This window comes from Falco cherrug, chromosome 4 (assembly GCF_023634085.1).
Source record: "Falco cherrug isolate bFalChe1 chromosome 4, bFalChe1.pri, whole genome shotgun sequence".
Classification (NCBI taxonomy): domain Eukaryota; kingdom Metazoa; phylum Chordata; class Aves; order Falconiformes; family Falconidae; genus Falco; species Falco cherrug.
This window is the reverse complement of record NC_073700.1, coordinates 96,538,632-96,557,406: the sequence shown is the minus strand read 5'-3', so window position 1 is coordinate 96,557,406 and position 18,775 is coordinate 96,538,632. Positions and strand designations below refer to the sequence as shown.

At 44.8% G+C, this 18,775-nt stretch overlaps 1 protein-coding gene across 21 annotated transcripts in view; it reads right to left on the bottom strand.

Moving 5' to 3' along the window:
* CLASP2 (cytoplasmic linker associated protein 2) overlaps positions 1-5,194 on the bottom strand; it is a 146,751-nt gene extending 141,557 nt beyond the window's left edge. For 10 of the 21 annotated variants that reach the window (XM_055710473.1, XM_055710470.1, XM_055710475.1 and 7 more), the window contains exon 1: positions 4,156-5,193. In XM_055710473.1, the coding sequence (XP_055566448.1) occupies positions 4,156-4,350 (195 nt within the window). In that variant the 5' untranslated portion in view covers positions 4,351-5,193. Of the gene's footprint in view, positions 1-4,155 lie in introns of all 21 variants that reach the window. The other 11 variants (XM_027811028.2, XM_055710482.1, XM_055710487.1 and 8 more) reach the window with 2 other exon arrangements.
* Between the last annotated feature and the right edge of the window lie 13,581 nt (positions 5,195-18,775).

Here is an 18,775-nt window from a genome sequence, read left to right as displayed (position 1 = left end):
TCTGGAAGCTGAAAGCTCCTCCTGCTGGCCTTTTGTTGAACCAAAACGAACCAAAATAAATACTCACCAAACCAAGGAAATACTAAAATGCAACAATAACATACTAACTGGTATTTTCTTATATTTCAGTATTTAGTGTTGAGACAAACAAAGCTAAGAAAAAAATCTCACTCTACAGGAAGCATAGAATAAAAAATAATCCTAAGGATTTGCCTAAAAGAAACAGATTATCCACGCTATCAGAAATAGATACTGTGAAATCCCATTTTTTTCTTAGCACAGCAAACAATCTGCTGCTCTGACAAAACCAGCAATTATTTTCCTACTGCAGTTGAGGAATAAAGCAAGCTAAAATATCAACTAAGTAACATTTGGTAAGAAATTCAAAGATGACTCAGTCACAAACATTACTGATTACTCTTCTCAGGTAAAATTACCCTGAAAAGCTACCAGAATTTTAGTCACAGGTTTACACTTCTTATCAGGTGTGATTTGCATCAAGAACCAAAAGGTGGCTTTACCACTCAAAGAAAAAAAAATCATGGCCGTAACTATCAATTTTGATGGGCTTAAAAAAAACCCCACAACATGCTAACAGAGGTTAGCAAGTTATGTACATGAGTAAACTTGCAAAGCTCTACTTGAAACATACTATTTCTCCATCCCACACCTCTTTAGCAAAAGCTCAAAGCAGATTTCCAGATTACCTGAAGAATGGTTTGAGCCACCAGACTGTACGAAGTTAGATCATCTTATAATTAGTATAAGTGACCATTGGGTAAAAGAGAGAGGTAAGAGATGTATCAATAACAACTCATGTATACACAGACCGGTTAACCCAGGAAAGCCGGCAAATATCTAACAGTAGTGATACCCTCAGAATAAGGCATTAATTTACTGCTTGAAGTTCACCCAAGAGTCTGAACACAAACAGTAGCACTGTTCCAATTTTCTGAGATTGCCAAATCTCAGAGTTTGTGAACAAATACCAGCAGAATAATACCATCACCCAATCCTTTAATACTTTGCATCCAACGATCTGCTCCTTAAAAAAAAAATCCAGAATTCACTGCCCTTTTTTTGTTTGTTTTTTTTTGTTGTTGGTTTGGGGTTTTTTTTTGCACATCATCTGGGTACTACCTGGTGTTGCGAAGTTTTCAATAGTCTTTGGAAGCTACTTTATCACTAACTGCACAGACATACTGAAGTCCCCAAACTACACTGTTAAGGCCAGCCTTTAAAGATGACTCATCTCTCTCTCTCTCTCACACCCTCCCCGCATTCTCCAACCAACTTTCACTAGAACTCTATACCATTTGCTGATGAGTCAGTGCATTCTTAATCCCACTTTTTTGATTTATCAGTAACTCAAGCTGGTAATTGCATTTTCCACTTCAATGAGCTAGATAAACTCAGAAATTTTCCTATCTGCTTTCTTAGTTTGGAACTGCCAGATTGTTTATTAAACTACTACATACGGCTGCAAACTTCAGAAAAACAAAAGCACTATTTCCATGGCCAAAAATCTTTTTGAGGCAAGTTAATTGAACCTTGCTGCTAGCAAGCCCATACTTGTTTACTGAACACCTATTCTCTTCTCCCCCACTCGTTATCAAGTCTGCCAAATCAACCCTCCTGTTCCCTCCAGATCCTCTCCCTTCTGGTTAGGTGAAGCAGAAACCCTCCAGGGTGGCATTTCACAGCAAGTTCTCTCATGCACAGCACCGAGTCCAGCCTAGAGCTCCCAGATCGTGCATCCTCTCTCTCAGTATGGTCAGCAGAGTGCACTGAGCTTTCACATAAGAGGAAAGATACAGCACATCCAGGGCAAGTTACATTAGTGATTCCCTCATTATCTGTACCAGTCACCTACAGTGGAAACAATGCTCCCCCTCAAAACTTCCTCCAGGATTCCCTACTTCAATTCATATAGCTCAGCAGTTCCCATAAATAAGCTGGTCACCAGCCACTATCATTGCTCAATTACACAGCCATGTCAACAGGGAGGAATTAATGACTCTGGGACTTTGAAGACCTGCAAGACCTTTAGCAAGATACAGGAAGAAAGAAGTGATAAGCATAACTGCCCAAGTGCTCTACAAATCCACTCCTTAGCAGAGGAAAGGTAACCAACAATTTATTAAAAATAATCAAAACCAAAGATTACTTCAGTATTTTTCTTGAGACCAGACATAAGCCTGTGGTACTCATTACTTTATGGTATCGCTCAGGCCCTGAGCTGAATAACAAATTCAGATCTAACATTTAAACGTGTAACCACCGATGCTTGCGCAAGGTAAAATACAGAAGTAAAATGCAAACCAAAGCTTTTCAGAACACTTTTCATTTTCGTTTTGAAGCAGCAGATGCTGGTAGTTGCCACCATAGCCAGGAACACTAGAACCTATTATGAGCAAAAACATCCAAAGTCTTGTCCATTGCAGTTAATACATTGTATATTAAACATGTTTTTAACCGGAATGTTGAATGTATAGAGAGCCATAAGTAAGTGGACATAAGTGAAGAGGCAACAAAAAGATTTTAGTTATTATGCAAGCTATTTTTAAAATTCTTGGAATTTGTTATCATCTTAACCTCATCTTGCATGACTGAGGCTCATGATCTGCAGTGCTGCACATTCCTCATTCGTCCTAACAGCCAAGGAGTAAGCATCAACAGCAAGCAGTAATATCCCACATTACAAAAAAAAGACATCTTGAAAAGCTGATTTCCAGTATTGGTGCCCAACTTTGGCAATTTAAAAGTGCAGAAAGAAGCCTTCACATTACCCTGTTGAGATAAGTCCTCTTTAAACAAAAGGGTATTTTTCAAGACCTATCCAGGTTTCACAGTAATCAATTATCACTGACAACTGCCCTCAGATGAGGAATTTAAAGGCAAATAAATTACACTTGTACAACATACAGTTATTTCCTCAGGCTAATCAGACCTTTAATGACAAATATACTGAAAAAAAAGTAAGCTTACGCACAAATAGAGTTAAGCCTTATTAATTTCACACCTCAAACTTAGAAATGCTACGTGCAAAACACTAAGTAACACAGCACTGTAAAGCGAATGGAGAAAAATTAAGAAACCCCTGCATTCCACGAACATACTGCCCTTACAAGTTACTCCTACCTGCCTCCTGAGTCTAAGCAAATAGAAAAAAAAAATACAATAACCTCGCTACACGAAGTTGAAGGGCCCATAGTGCAAGTCAGTGGCGTTACAAGGCCGGAGGGCGAGGGACGGGCGACGGACGGGCGGGCCCGGCGGGCAGCGGCCCCGCGGCAGCGGCGCAACACCGCCCCCTGCCGGCGGCGGCGCCCGACACAGCCACGCACCCAGGCGGGGGAGGGAAAAAAAGATATAAAAAAATCGCTAATGCGAATACGATTGTCCTTGGTAATAAACTCCGTTGTCAATCGCGTTATCGGGTGAGAAACGTCAGAAAAATATATAAATACTACAAGAGACGTGGTACGGGCGTAATCACCGGTTTCCGTGTAGCTCAGTCTAAAAGTCAGCAAAAAAAAGTGAAACGTGAGTCATCATTGGGCTGCTGTAAATTTACTATGTAACTTCCCACGCACAGGGAAGTCACCTAAAGACGATATAAACAACTTCAAACTTACAATGGAAACCCCAAGAAGCAAATTATGCATTAAATGGTATAAGACGCAGGCAGTGTAATACAAACCCGGTGAAACAGCACTCTTCACGGCCTACAGAAAATAATGGCAATCTCATGAAACATTACACCCAAGTGCAGGGACCATGGGAGTGGTAGCGCAAAAAAAAAAAAAAAGAAAAGAAAAAAGAGAAAATCACCACTATCTTGTTTCAGAGTAAGAAACACAATCCGAGTATGTAAAATAGCTGTGTGGTTTGGTGGGGTTTTTTGCATGTTATGTGCAAAAACGTTTAAATAACCACAAAAGCAAAAGCAAAAAACCAATTACTGCTTCTTTTAGGGCAAAGGACTAGAAACCAAGTTTTAACCAAACCTCCCAAAATTTCTGCATTTCCCTCAGGGGGGTGGGGGGATACAAGCTGTCATAAATGCAGTTTTATTTCTGCTCCTATTTAATTTAAAAGCAAACCGTGATGAATCATGGTGTCCCTGTGCTGAGCCTCGCCGCCCAGCCCTACCTTGAAATTGCTGGAGTTGACCCACGCTGTTAGCTCGTCGATCACTTTGTCAAGGCGCTGCTGGTCCTGCTCCAGGTCGGGGGACCTGGCCGGGTCGCTCAGGTATTCCAGCAGCTCCTGGCCGACCTGCAGCCTGCGGCCCACGTCCTTCTGCTGCACCTGGTCGCAGAAATAATCCATCCCGGCAAGCTCCATCCTCGGCCGATGCGGAAAAGTTTTTTCGGAGCCGAGCCGAGCCGAGCGGCCTCAGGGCGGGGAGCGCGGCCCGGGCAGGGCGGGCGGCAGCGGCTGGCAGACGCCCGGCGAGGCGGCGGTCCCCGGCAGGGCCGCTGCCCTCATGGAGCCGCTCCTCGCCTCCTCCGCCCCGGCCCCGCGCCCGGCGCCTCCATGCGCGCAGGCCGCCGCCAGGGGCAGGGGCCGCCGCCGGCCTCCTCCGCGCACCGCCCGCAAGGTGAGCCCCGCGCAGGGAGAGGAGCCGGGCCGCTCGCAGGCGACGGCGGGAGGCGCCTCCTCGGGCCGGGGCTTTCCGGGCGCCTCCGCGCCGCCCTAGGGGAGCCCGGGCAGGCTCCGCGCCGCCGCGCCTCCTCCCCCGCCGGGGAAGGGGAATGAAAGCGAACACAAGCGCTACAGCGGGGCGCGGGGGACCCGCAGGCACCGCCGCGGGCTAATGGGGTCCCCGCGGGAGCAGCCGCCGCCTCTCACTCTCCCCTCCGGCTCGCAGGCGCCCAGGAGCAGTCCCCGGGCGACCCCTCACCGCCCGCAGCACCGGCCCGTCCTCCGGGGGACGCGGCAGCGGCCAGGCCGGGGCGGACCTCTCATGCTCCCGACGCCGCGGCCTCCGGCCCCTCCTGCCCGCCCGTGGGGCGGCTGCGAAACTTCGGCCCGGCGGGACCCGGCGCAGCCCGGCTCCCCCTGCCGCGCCGGACCGGGCGAGACGCCCCGCACCCGCTCGCTTCGCTCCGCGCCTTCCCGCGCCCGCCCGCCCCGCGGCGCCGCCGCCTCCGTCCCGTGGAAGTTGCGTCCTCGCGCCGCGGGCCGCCCCGACCGGCGCCAGCGAGACTGGGCGTGGCGCGCGACCGCCCGGCCCCGCCCCCCCCGCCCCTACCAGCGCCGAGCGCGCGCCCAGGCGGCCCGCCCCTCGCTGCAGCGGGAGAGCCAGCGGGCGGCGCGCGCTCACGCCGGCGCGCCGCGCGGCCTCGTGCGGGCCGTGCCTTGCGCATGCGCTCTCCGCCCGGGGGGGAGAGCGCTGAGGCGGAGGGGGGGGCTGCGGGGAGCTGGGGCTGGAGCTGCGGTCGGGGCCGGGGTCGGACAGGCCCCCCCCCCCCCCAACCCGGTGGCGGCCCGACGGGAGCGCGGGCTCGCAGCGGTGGCACTGAGGTGGCTGCCCTGCAGTTGGGGGCTGCCCCAGCCCGAGGCGGGCGGCCCGGGCCGCTGGGCTGAGGGGAAGCGGGCGAGGAGCCGCTGCGGCGCCGGGCCCTGCCGTGCCATCCCTGCCACACGCGGGGTGGGGGTGGCCGCCGGGTGGCTGCTGCCTGCCTGCCGCTCTTTACAGCGGCGGAGCGGCGAGGGGGGCAGGCGCTGCGGGACGGTGACAGTCGGTGCCCCGCTGCGGAGCGGGGAGCGAAGCCGCCGCCTTTCCAGCGCGGCCCCGATGTGAAGCGGTGCCTGCAGCCGCCCGCGGGCCGCCTGCCCGGCTACAGGGCGGAGAGACCCCGGGCAGCCAGCCCGGTACGCGGCTAACTGCGGCACCGCTAACGTGCGGGCTCCCCCGGAGCTGCTCACATTTAAAACAGAGGCCCTTCAGTGCAGGGGCCGTGACTTTGAGGTGGTGTTTCAGGGACACTTTAGGCAGGTCCAAATCCCCATGAAGTTAGAAGGGGGCACGGCCGCCCTGCCCTGCTCCCTTGCTGCTCCTTGCCCTGGCAGCTCGTCCGTGTGGCCTCCCGGGCCTCTGGAAGTGCCGCTGTGGTTCTCACACGCAGGGAAAGGGAAGGAGAGGAGGCCGCTTTCCTCTCCTCGCACCCAGCCTGGTCCCCTGCGCCGGGTCTTGCTCCCGCTGACCTTTTTGGGTTGATTTAATGGGCTAAATGACAGAGTTGGTATGGGAGAGTTGGGCTGGCTCATAGGTCCTCAGAGCCAAAGCGTGGGGCTGGGGAGATGGCAAGTGTGACGTCCCCTGCCAATGGCAGTGTCCTGTAGTCGCTCTGATACTGGGAGGATTCACCTTATGCTGAACCCCAAGCTGCTGTTGACACAGGTGGTCCTTTCCTTCCCCTGCTGTCACCGCTTCTTACACCAGAGCTGATGTTTATTTGACTTTATGTAAACAATTCCAGCAGATAATTTCTTTATTTTTTTCACCCCAGAATTAGCTTTTTGCTGATTCAGGTTCCTAAATCACCTCACTCTGGGATTAAGCAAGTACCAAGCTGGAGAAGGGAAAGTAAGAATGGACAGCCAGAAGCTAGAGGGATGGAGACCTCTTTCAATGATAGCCATTGTGTCGTGAAAGCTCGGCTTAGTTTCAAGACAGCACAGTCTGTCTGTCTAGCCTCATAAGCCCTAACACTGGGCAAGGGTGAGTCCGCAGGACAGTGAGGTACTGCCTTTGGTTGCAGTATTTAGACAGGTATAAACTGAGTGAGGAGCCACGCCTGCAACTTGTAGTTTCACAGCAGTGTAAACCAAACTAAATTGGTGCTACAGTGGTCCTACTTTCCTGCTTCTCACAGATTCTACTTTCAGGAATTCTGGACTTCCTTTCTGCCCTATGCACTGACATTTGTGTGACCTTGCAGAGGGCTAGTTCAGGGAATCGATCTGGCAAAAAAAAAGAGATCTCTGTCCACAGGCACAGCAGAAGGCAAGACCACAAGCAGCCTTTTGTTGATTTTGGTGTGATGTGGCAAATTCAGGATCCCGTGCTTGATTGCTTCCTAGGCATTACAATAATGAAGATGGTTAAAAAAATTATAGATGCCTTTAAAACAGAAATGTTATGTATTGTACTTTGAGCTTATTACTATTTTACAAAAAGATTATGAACTGCTCGTGTTTTCACAATGGATTCCCCTGTGCATATATAAGGAACCATAATTTCGGATAGTTCTTGTCCTGTGCGTGCAGTGCCATTTATGAAGATAGGTTGTGAAAACTTGGTATGGAATTACTAATTGCTTTTATTGCAAATGGAACTCAAGAAACTGCTGAAATGGAAAAATAAATATCAGAAAAATAAAACTGCACTGTTATATTTTTGCAGTGCACTAGAGTCTTATTCACTGGTGTTTGAAGTTTAAAAAGTAAATTTCTTGCTGTGGAAGTTTTAAAGTTAACTGTTTATCTGATAAGATTTGCTAAATAGAAAAGTACTGAGAAGATGGTACTGGACTCTTTGGAGTATCAAAAACTAAACAGTTTCAGTCCACCAAAATTTCTGAAAAAAACCCAAGTAATTTAATATTCGCCTTTCATTGTAGTCTAAGTTAATGCTAATCTCTTCAGACAGAAAATCCTAAGCAAAAAGAGGAGCTAAAGCTCACAGCAATAGCTTTTCTAAATTTCTTTTGATTGAAAGCAAATATACTGGTTAGGTAATCTAATTGCTGTGAATAGTATTTAAGGTAGGAGAAGGGTAAAGTATAATAAGATACACACTTGAAATGTTGAAACTATTTTGTCAACCCAAAGACGACATCACAAAGCTATGCTAAAGGGCAAAAAGCCATGCTGGGATATGTGGCTTTCCCTCCCCCCCACCCCCCCCACCCCCCATTTCATGTAGTAAGTGTTTTCTTAGAAAATGCAGGAGGAAATAATTGGAGAAAATCAGACTCGTGTATTTCATCCTGTTACTACCTGCCATAACTAGTGCCTTTATACTGCCTGGACATTGATATAACACTAGAAAATAGGAATTCTGGTAAGATCAAGACAATTTCCTTTGAAATATTGGCATTGAAAAGAATTATCTTTTTGTGTGTGTGTGTGTGTGTGTGATCAATAGATGTTGGTTGATTTCTTTTCCTCTGCAAACAAATGGAATTTTGATTTGGTAAATAGAGTTCTGGATACTAATTTCTGGGGGGGGTTTAGCGAGGCAGGACTAGCACTTTAACAATGAATCTAGAGCAGTCTCTTAGCTTGGACAAAGGGCACGGTTTTGTTGTTAGATGTTCTCACAAAGTCCTAGTGGACTTTATACCTAGGGATGTGGGCTAGGCTCCAAAAAGAAGGCATTTTCATTCAAGCCAAAGATCTTTTAAAGCCTCTTATTCTCAGTTAAGGAGATTGCTTCCGTTGGAATGCAATCTTCTTTTTGATATGCAAGCATGTGAGCCTAAATCCACTACTCTTGTGTATTTGTACAGTGCATAATGTTTTGTAGAACAATTAAGCCCCATAATTGAATGCGGAATCAAAATTTCCTTCAGTCTTCTCAATATGACTTGCTAGTAACAAGAGCAATTACAGCAGGAGCTGAGGTAAACGACACTAATCCAGTGAAGCACATTTCCAACCTGAATTGCACACCAAACCTGTTTCTACGCCCCCATCCCATACAAGTGTGCTGCACAATTACCGCATGTAACGTCCTGTTTTGAAAAAGGCGAGAATTGTGCAGAGAAACAGTCTGGGGAGGGAGAATGCCATGCTCTTCATTCCTCTGGCTGATAAGAAAGTGCCTACTGTGTTTCAGGCCCTGTTTCAACCCTCTTTCCTTTCCTAGCAGTAGCTTTAACAGGCTAAGACATCATGCAACCATTTATCGATCTTCTGTAGCGGGCCTGTCATTCCAGCAGAAAAGCTGCATCCACAGACTGGACTTCCCCTTCTGAAAAATCCTTCCTACACAGAAGATGTAATCCCATCACTGAAAGACCCATAAAAATCCCTTTAAAACCCTTTGGTTTAAAGGTCTCTATCACAAATAGTAAGCACAGACCATAATAATAAAACCAGTAAATGTAAACATGAGTCATTCAGAAATTTCCCATAAATTACACTTGATGTAGCCTAAGTTGACACTGAAGAAATCTATGAGAAAGTTGTCCTTACATTCCTGTCGGATTCCTCAGCAGCCGGGACGGCACTTCTGCATCATGTTCCACTCTGGATGCCTTGAAGCAGATGTCCAGATTGTGCCTTGGATGTGGTGTCCTTCAGTCATATACCACCTCCTTTTAATGTATTCTTGAATAACCATAGGCTTTTATTTGTTTATAGGATGGAGATCGGTACATTGAGGTTTTTCTTAATACTGTCAGGATGTAAAGTACTGTCGTATTGTGCTATTTTAAGCAGAAATGTGGCAATTTTTTTTTGTTATCCATGTTGTATAAGTATTTATTTTACATCTTTTCTTACATTAATAGTAAAAGGGTGATGTGTAACTTTTCAAACTGAATTTATCACTGTTGGTAACTTAAGAATCATTTTAATTCCTCCCACTCAGATTGATATCAGAATAATGAAGTAATAAATATCTTCTGAATATAAATCAGTTAATTCATGAAAGAAAGTTCTTCTGATGATGTTGCAATACATGTACCAAGCTAGCTGAAGTATTGCCCATTTTCCTCACAAGGCCTTAAAGATTAAATTAGATGTAACTATATTAAAAATTTACTTGGTGAACTCTGCTACCTATTGGCTTGTGCCATGGATGTTCTTGAAATTGCATTTTTAGTACAGATTGATTTCATATGCTTACTTATAAAACAGAAGCTGAAACTAATAGTCCGATATTTTTCTTGTACATACTAAATCAATTTGATTACAGAAATGGGGAGTGAGGAGGGATCAGACCGATGCCTGATTATTGGATTACTCCAAGGCATTAATTTGTTCTTTATTGTCAAATATGTTTTAACATGTAGATACGGCAATTAAATAATTTGTCATGATAAATATTTTAGGATTAATTTGTTACTTTTCTTGATACGTCTGATACAGAGAAGAAAGAACACGTGAAAAACTGCGAGTAATGAAAAGTAGTAATAACAGATCAGGAAAGTAGTGTCAGAATTAACATGAAAGTGGCCTCTTCTCTTTTATCATGTTAGTCCATCATGTCTTCTGTAATTACTCAAAGCACTGCTATATGACTTAGTATCCTTTATGTCATTTTTGAACAGTAGCAGAGGTGTTTGTAGTGGCAGAAGTATTTTAACAGTGGTTTGTCAAGCAAGTGATTGCATCTGTTTTGTGCAGGAGGTTAGTTTGCTAGACCATGATCAATTGTACTGTTCCATCTTTAAATTTATGCAGTGGAATATGATATGCCAGTGTTCTGTGTAAAACCTTTGTATAATGTTGCTGCATAATAATTTTGTGTCATGTTGGAAAAATTCTGGGATGAAATAGCTTGACATAGTAGTCCATCAACACAAGATTTTCTAAATTGTTAAGAAGTGAATTAAACTTTTTAGTTAAAATACCTGTGAGAACTATTCCAATATAGATTCAGTTACCTTTGCATTATCAGGCTGTTTGTAACAGCAGTAGGAAAGAACTAGAAAAAGATCCAAAATACTTGATTCATCTGACCTGAAAAGTAGAAACTAGCGAGCACACAGTGTACTGCACAGCAGTATCAAGGGACGTGTAGCTGAGTGTATTTTGGCTTTGGGCTGGCAAAATCTCTGTTCTTGCAAAACAAGTAATGGCATTTTCATTATCTGGGTGACACTTGCATGACAGTGAATGCACTGAAGTATGTGGAAAAACCATGCGGAATGGTATCCTTCTCGTTACACAGGAACAACTTTCCTCACCAGTCAGTGTGTTGATACACATCCTAGTAACACCGGGGAAGTGGCAGACTCTGCCCACATTTACCCACAGCAACCCACTTCTCACTGCACACCAGTTAGGAGGGAAGGGGAAAAGCATGAAACATGTATGAGCTGATCTGTTGGTCTGTGGTTTGGCTTGCTTTTTTTTTTGTTTGGGGTTTTTTTTTCCCCTGTTAATATAAACCCTGCTATACATAGGCCTAGATTCAGCAGTCGTTTATTACTTGAGTAACTCCTACATTACCAATATAGATCCAGAAAGGTTTTCTCAGGGAAGAAGGAGCTGCAGGCTTCTTCCCTAAAAAGAGAGAAAGTTATCTTTACATACATATACAGCTTAATGCATACGGAGAATTACAGGCATATCGTTTAAAATGCTTTTTTTTCCTAAATAATTTTATGCATATACAATTGGGGTTTAAGCTGACTGAAGTTGTTGGCTGTTGCCTAATTTTGACATGCCTTTCCTTTGCAATTTGGAAAAAAAACCCTAACCAACCAACCAAACTTGTCCGGCTGCTTGAGAGCTCCCTCTCGTGGAAAACTCTCCCGGAAGGTTTGCGCACGTACTCCAGCCCAGAGGCACGTAGTTGAAACTTTACCTACCCTATCTATTCCTGATAACGCTTGTGCAGCAAAAGAAAGAAGCCGAGCTAGCAGTTGTTGCAGATCATATTTTTTGCTTGGCTGCCCACCCCTTCTCACACAGAAACCTGCTGGTTTGGTATAGACTCAAATACTGGTTGTTATTTGGGGGGAATTTCTGTAAATGAGTATGCATATGAAAAAAATGTAGGTGTTCTTTGTTCTAGGAAAAAAAGAGCCCCAAGTCGTGGATGGTTTTATTTTTTACCCCGAAAAGAATAAATGATTGTCCTCGTCTAGAATAGTTTAGAATCTCTTGTACCTGGGTTGGTGCTGCTGAACGTGCAGTTTAAAGCAGACTGTACTTACTGCAGCCATCAGCAGCTTTGACCAAATACCCACTATTACAGGTCTGTGCTGAACAGGGATGTGCTTTTAAAAAATTGCCTTGCAGTTCAGAACTGTTGCCCACTCCATGCAGGAGAAGTACCAAGGGTCTGGAAAAAGAGCTTCAGACATTCTCCGCCCCCCCCCCCCCCCCCCCCCCAGACTTGACCTCCTGATCGTCACCTGGGAAAAGATGTGCATCTGCAGCATCAGAGACTAAAGCAGCGGCCACAAATCCTGCAAACCTCTTGTGCAACGTGGTGGAGTCACTGCAATAGCTCTTTGTGTCTCCTGTGAGGGAGGCTGAGTCGCGCTTTTTGGTACCTCTGCACCAGCCAATACAAGGGAGTGTGAAGGCTGCTTCTAAGAATACAGAGGGTGTACCAATTCTCCCCATTTTCCTGCGGTTAAAGTGATGGCCTGTGCAGATCTTCCATGCTAGATGGAATTATATCCTTTTAGAATGAAAACTGAAATGAGATAATAGCCATAAATACAGCTGTGAAAACAACAGCGCTGTAAGTCAAGTAAAATAGTGGGAGAAGTAAGGTAGATGGTGGGGGAAGACAGTAAGTTTGGGTTTGTGTATGTGTATCTAGTGGGTTCTGAGGCAGACTGTTTAAATTAAATGTATTTGAATTGATAGTGTTTTAATGGTCAACAGATAGCTTGCTCTGTCAGGAAAATAAACATTTAGTCATATATAGTTAGCTAACTGGGAAGCGAGTAACAAAACCACATGAATCCAAGCAACTCAAATTCAGGCAATTTTTGAAAACTAAGGTTGGGTTCAGATCCTGTGACTTTGACCAGTACCAGGGACTTGGCTTGCTATTTTGCTTTTTTTCCTTTGCAGGAAGAGGTTGAGGTACTGATGTGATGTGTACTGATGGAATCTTTGAAAGAAAGCATGTGGAAGTAATAATTAATTGAAGTAATAAAAATGAGTGAAAGTTTATTGTAATTAAAATGTAATATAATTAAACTTAAATGATAAATTGTTATATAAACATCTATGAACAAATTTAATTTAAAAAACCAAAAAATGTTTCAAAGAATTATCCAGAACAACTTCTAACTGCTCTGTGATATTCACTGAACCCATGTAGAACTTCAGATTACTTCCCAACAAATTCTGTAGTTATTAATTTATTTGATGTTTGCCTTTTGACACATCTATGTAAGGAATTTGATATTCGTTTACCCTAATCCATAAAGTTGCAGTTAGGACTTTCATAAAACAACATTTAGATGCCAATTTAGCAGTATTTTAATAATAATTAAAAAAAAATAAAGGTATTACACCATTTCTATATTCTAGAATGGAAATGGTTACAGAACTGAATGTACAGATTTGGTACACAGGCACTTTGAACTGACAAAATTTCTTCGAGTGAAATTATGAATAGGGGTTTTGTTCCCCGTTTGGAGTCTCCACCTTCCCACTGAGACAGCTCACTTACCCACAGTGCAGGTCTAGGGGGCTCTTTCACTATAGACAAATCAAGAAACATATGTCCTAGTATAGGCAGCAATATAACTTTTTTCCTACAATCCCAAGTAGTATCATGCAAATTTGTGGCAGCAGAAGTGGACTCTCTTTAATCTGCTTTTAACTGGGTAGCCATAGCGTCTGTGATGCCTGTCATGAATTCCCCTTTTTTTTTTTTTTAATGTGTATGACTCACAGCAGAGGCATTCTTGTATTTGTTGCCAGCATTTAAAGACAAGGACCAGCCTATTTAGAAGTAAATTCCTATTGAAATAAAAATTTCTGTGTGCGGGTATTTCTGCATGCAAATGTATCCTGTGCTGTGGATTTTCCAGAACATACACCTGGTGTGTGAGGAAGCATGTCAGTGCTCAAAGCAAGGACAGCCGCAAAGCCCTGCCCCCGGCATGGTACCTGCATGTCTAAACCTCCCCCTACATTCACGCTAATGGATGTCACACCAGGCATGCCTAGGAAATCGAGAAGGTATGGAAGTGAGTGACTAGCTAAACGTCATCTATAACCAGACTTCTCGTTCGTTCAGTTTAGATACCTGCTTATGTTACACGTGTTGGCTGATTTTAAACTAGTTTAAATGCCAGTCTATAACCTGACCCTTTTGGAAGGAAAAGACTGTGCAACCGCAGCTAAAATAATATCAGTTTAGTGACGAGTAGCTTGTTTTGTTTAATAAAACATCATTCTTGGGTCTCAGCAATGTAACTTTTATTCAAGGATCCTGATATCCAGCAGATGTTCTTCTAGGTTCACATCGGATCCTGTGACTTGCACAGGGATCCCTGCGGCGAGGAGCGGGATGCTCCACAGCGTGGGCAAACCACAGCCGAGGCTGGCAACAAGACAGGCCAGGGCAGGGGTCCCACTGTGCCCCACGCCACAGCAGGGTGAGCAGAGCGGTCCCCTGGCAGTGCCCGGCGTCTGCCAGACAGGGCTGCGGCCACAGGGCAGGTCCCAGGCCAAGCCAGGTGCCTGACTCAGGAGGTACATCACTTGGGCGCGGGCACAGCCGCAAACAGGCAGGGGCCCAGGGCAAGAGCTGGAGCTTGAATGCAGCTCCCCCGTGAAGCGGGGAGGCTCCAGCAGGGCTTTGCACAGCTCTTCCTCACCCTCCAGCTTTTGGCAGACATCTGATCCAGGGTTACACAGCCACGCCACGTCAGTGCGGGCCTCCAGCACAGGCAGGCAGACCTCTGCTGGGGGACTGCATCCAGGGTCCTTGTACTGTGGATTTAATGGTGTATTTGTGGTCTCTGATTTGTTGGTTGCAATTAAAATAAACTAGTTTCTTACCTCCGTTTCTTACCTTCTCTCATTCTCTGAAAGGTAAAAATACATGTTTCTTTATACGTATGAGAACGGCAGTGTTCTTTTGTCTTGAATGCTTTAAATGTCTGGTACTGAATGTAAGAGAACTTGTATCCCACTTCTCACTAAGCTACTTGGTAAAGGAGGAGCAAGAGCAGTAGAACCAGTCCATCTGAACTACAGATTTAAATTTGAGATGGACCTGAATGACAACATTTAAAATTTCAACACAGAGTTTGATTTTCCACCCACAGTTCACTTTTATTTATATCTGTGGTTTTGCTGTGGACCATTACAAGTCTAAGGACTTGTTTCAAAACTTCAGCTGTAGACTTGGGCTGAGATTCAGAAATCCAGAAAATCCTGTTATGATGAAGCTTAGTGTGAGCCCTTACCTAAGCACAACTTCCCTGGAGTGCAGTGAGTGTTGCTTAAGTATGAACTTCCAAAATATGCCCAAAAATAGGAATGAAGCACGTCTTGGCAATGGCTACAATTCCTCAAATTTATGAAAGCAATCCTGGGACATGATGACATTTTTAAAACTAGCATCCAGTTATATGTATTTTTGGAAAAAAAATAAATTGGGACATACTTCAACAGAGAATGAGAATGTATTATTCTCTCCATCTCATTTTTCTGAAATACGTATGATGATGGGAAAGTGCTTCCTCATCATCCATTTTATTTCTTCAAGCAAACACGTCAGTCAATCAGATTTTGCTAACCGAGAAGACTTTTAGAGCGGTTGCAACATTCCCAGCATTTTGCAGCACTACTATCTTTTCCCTGGGATCCGGGAAGTTGCACGAAGACTGTGCTCTCTAGGTTTACTGGGACAGATTAGATCAGCAACATTTTCCTTCTTTGATGCAATGTAATCGATATCTCGATGCTGCTTCAAGAAATGCTAACTTGAGCCTAGAGAACGAAGCAGATATGCTGGCTATGTCTGTGCTGCATGTGAGGTTACTCTATCCATGTTCACATTGCAGACTGCAGGGTGCTTCCAGGCTATTACTGGGATGTCCATACATAGGGATTCACTATAGTTTGTCAGAAAAAGAAATCAGACCTTTTTGCTTTGAAAGCATTTTTGAGTACATATTTGTGCAACCTTATGTGGTTTAAAGATGCAGGTTTGTGCAAACCAAAAGCTGCCTCCAAGGCACCATTTCAGGAAGCATGGTATTTGTATGTCATGAGACCATATTCCTGGCCAGGCGTGGAATTTTATTCAAGCAGTGTTATTCAATACAAAATACTTCTGCTGTTCTTACTAGCGTAAGTTGTAGCCAGAGTCTGTCACAGCCAGCTCCAAGGAGTCCTGCTAGGCAGTGCTTGGGGTCCCAGGGTCTGGTGTTCAGCTGGTGTTGCTGGAGGAAGGTTGCAGCTGCAGGTGAAAGCAAACGTGAAAACATAGGTACAGCTGCGGTGGCTGTGCTTGTCCGCTACCAGCAAAGGGAAGGTGAGGGCCAGCAATAGAATTCCTACCTGACACCTTCTGTGGGAGAGCAGTGGCTGGATGTTTTCAATGTTGGAGTCATGCTCTGTTTCAGTGACAAAGTGAGGGGACCATTTTTTTGGCTCAGAAAGCAGGTACCCCAAGTGTTGCCGCAATTCTAAGGCTGCAAAGGGAAGGCAAGGGCCAGCAACAGAATTCCTTTCTGGCACCTCCTTCTGTGGGAGCAGTGACTGGACGTTTTCAGTGTTGGAGTCACGCTCCGTTAGAATGAGGAATTGCTTTTTGCTTGTCATTGTCCATGCAAGGCAGACTGGCTCCAACAGTCACCAAGTGCCCAGCCTTCTGGAGCTGGGGTGTGGGGTGATGTCCTCTCTTGTGCTTTGTCGGTGTGATGGCAAAGTCCGCCTAGCAAACAAGACAGCTGGATATCCCACCTGTGTGGCAGAATATCTGAAGAAGCACATCACAGGTGAAGGTGAGTGGTGGAGGTGCAGGCTGCGGTGTGTCCCTGCGGTTGTCCTAGTAGCAGTGGATCAGCCCAGACCTCCCCACTGCACATGCCGGTGGACACGTGAGCAGGATCCTCTGCTAGCCTAACTAGGTTACTCTCTCAGTGCCTCTGAGCGCACATAAATAACTTGACAGTGGGCAGGACTTGACTCAGGCAGTGCACAGTCTAATACGGCGATGCAGCTGAGATCACAGAACCTGCACCCCAAAACACTGCTTTAAGTATACTCTGTACCTTCCATGCCAAGACTTGATCATTACATGAAAATCCATGAACACAATTATCACAAAAAGTTTTCCTGAGCCATAATTGTGACCAGTAGTCCATGTAAACAAATATTTAATCCAAACAATGTTTTCCCACAGAGGCACACCCCACCAAAAGGTAATGGAAACTGTATCTCACAGAACTGGGCAATGGCTATGTAATCATTGCTTGAATCCAGACAGTCTTTATCAGCTTTAAAATGTGCCTGTAATCTCTCTTTATAAGCATATAGATCTCAGCAGGTGTTTTGCCTGGAGGGTTGTACAGCAATGGGCCTTCTGAGAGTAATCAAGCCATAACTCAGCATATGGTTTCAGTATGAAACTCTTACTGATATTTTAAATATTTCCAGCTCTAATTAAGTTTACCTACCATTACTTATTCCTGTTTAATGTACCACCATTACAGATTAATTGCTAATTGACTTTCTTTCCATAACCACTAACTAGCCATTGGTTTTACAAGCCCTGTTTTTCTCCCACTCTGATAAAAGTCCATTATACAATATAATGTGACTTAATTTCGAATGTATTCTGGTCACTGTGTTTTATTTCATGTGTCAGTAGTCATAAAGTAGAAAGCTGATCCGGCAGCGAGGAGAAAATCCAATATTAAATTAATACATAACAGCTTTGTACAGTGTAATCTTTGACACTGAGAGATGAATTTTGTCAGCATGGTGTTTGCAGCTGGTAGCAGATTAAAGAGATAACACTACTCTCAGGAAATAAGTCAAAAGCATGGCATGAATATTATTACTTTTAGCTTTATCTTGTGGCTAAAAAAAATGAGCCCCCTACCTCTTCTATCAGTATCCCCTATTTATTTAGGCAGTGCTGAGGGTAAGGGTGGAAATGCGATTTACATGGTGATTGAAGTTTTTTCATTCTGTTCTATAAGATAGAAGGGGAAAAGTGCATATTGTTCCTTGATGGTAACAGTGTTGTGGGTTGTGCAGTATGGCATGACAGCTACCTCTGTGCTGTAATAAAGAGCTAATTGACTTGGGGCAGTGCTTCTAGAGACTTCTGCTCTGAGAAGTAGCTCTGCTGGGGCTACACCAGGAATCTCAGAACCGTGCATTAGATAAGTAACATTGTACATTTCCATCTGTCTCCATCTGTTAGCTCTTTACAATTGTATGTTGCTTCAGACAGCATTTTTTTATTTGCTTGTACAGTAATTCACGCAGTTACATTCTTCATCTGCAGCACAGTAATACTCACAAGACTAGGAAATCGAGACAATGTCGGACAGCTTAGTTCTTTCAGGTGTAATATGGAGCAGAAAGCACATGCACGAAATCTGCATTTACCTCCGTTCTGAAGTTGCCACAGGCCAGTTTGGTCCCTGGAAAAATTCCAGCTACCCTAAGAGTTGCCCTGACTTGTACCATAATTGCTGTTTCCCGTACGTCTTTTCAGCACTGTGCATGACAAGTACTAAAGAACATCTCAGCCACACCTCAGACTGCATCCATATTGGCTCACACATGGGAAGATCTTTAGCAAAAACTACCAGTCTAGTAATGTCTTCATTTTTTGGGAAGACCTCTTCTGGTACAGGTGTTCTTAGGAATGTGAAGAGAAGTAGAAGGGGAGAGACAGGGGCAAACTACTGGCCACTACACGTTAATGAATTCTACTAAATCAGAAATCCCTGGTTCTTCTCCGGGGCCTGGCATGAGAGTTCTTCTGGCAAATAACTTCTCTGCTATATTTAGGGCAGGTCTATTAATATATAATTGCTTCAATTATTGTCTAACTTACTTAACGTTTACAAAGTGTTCC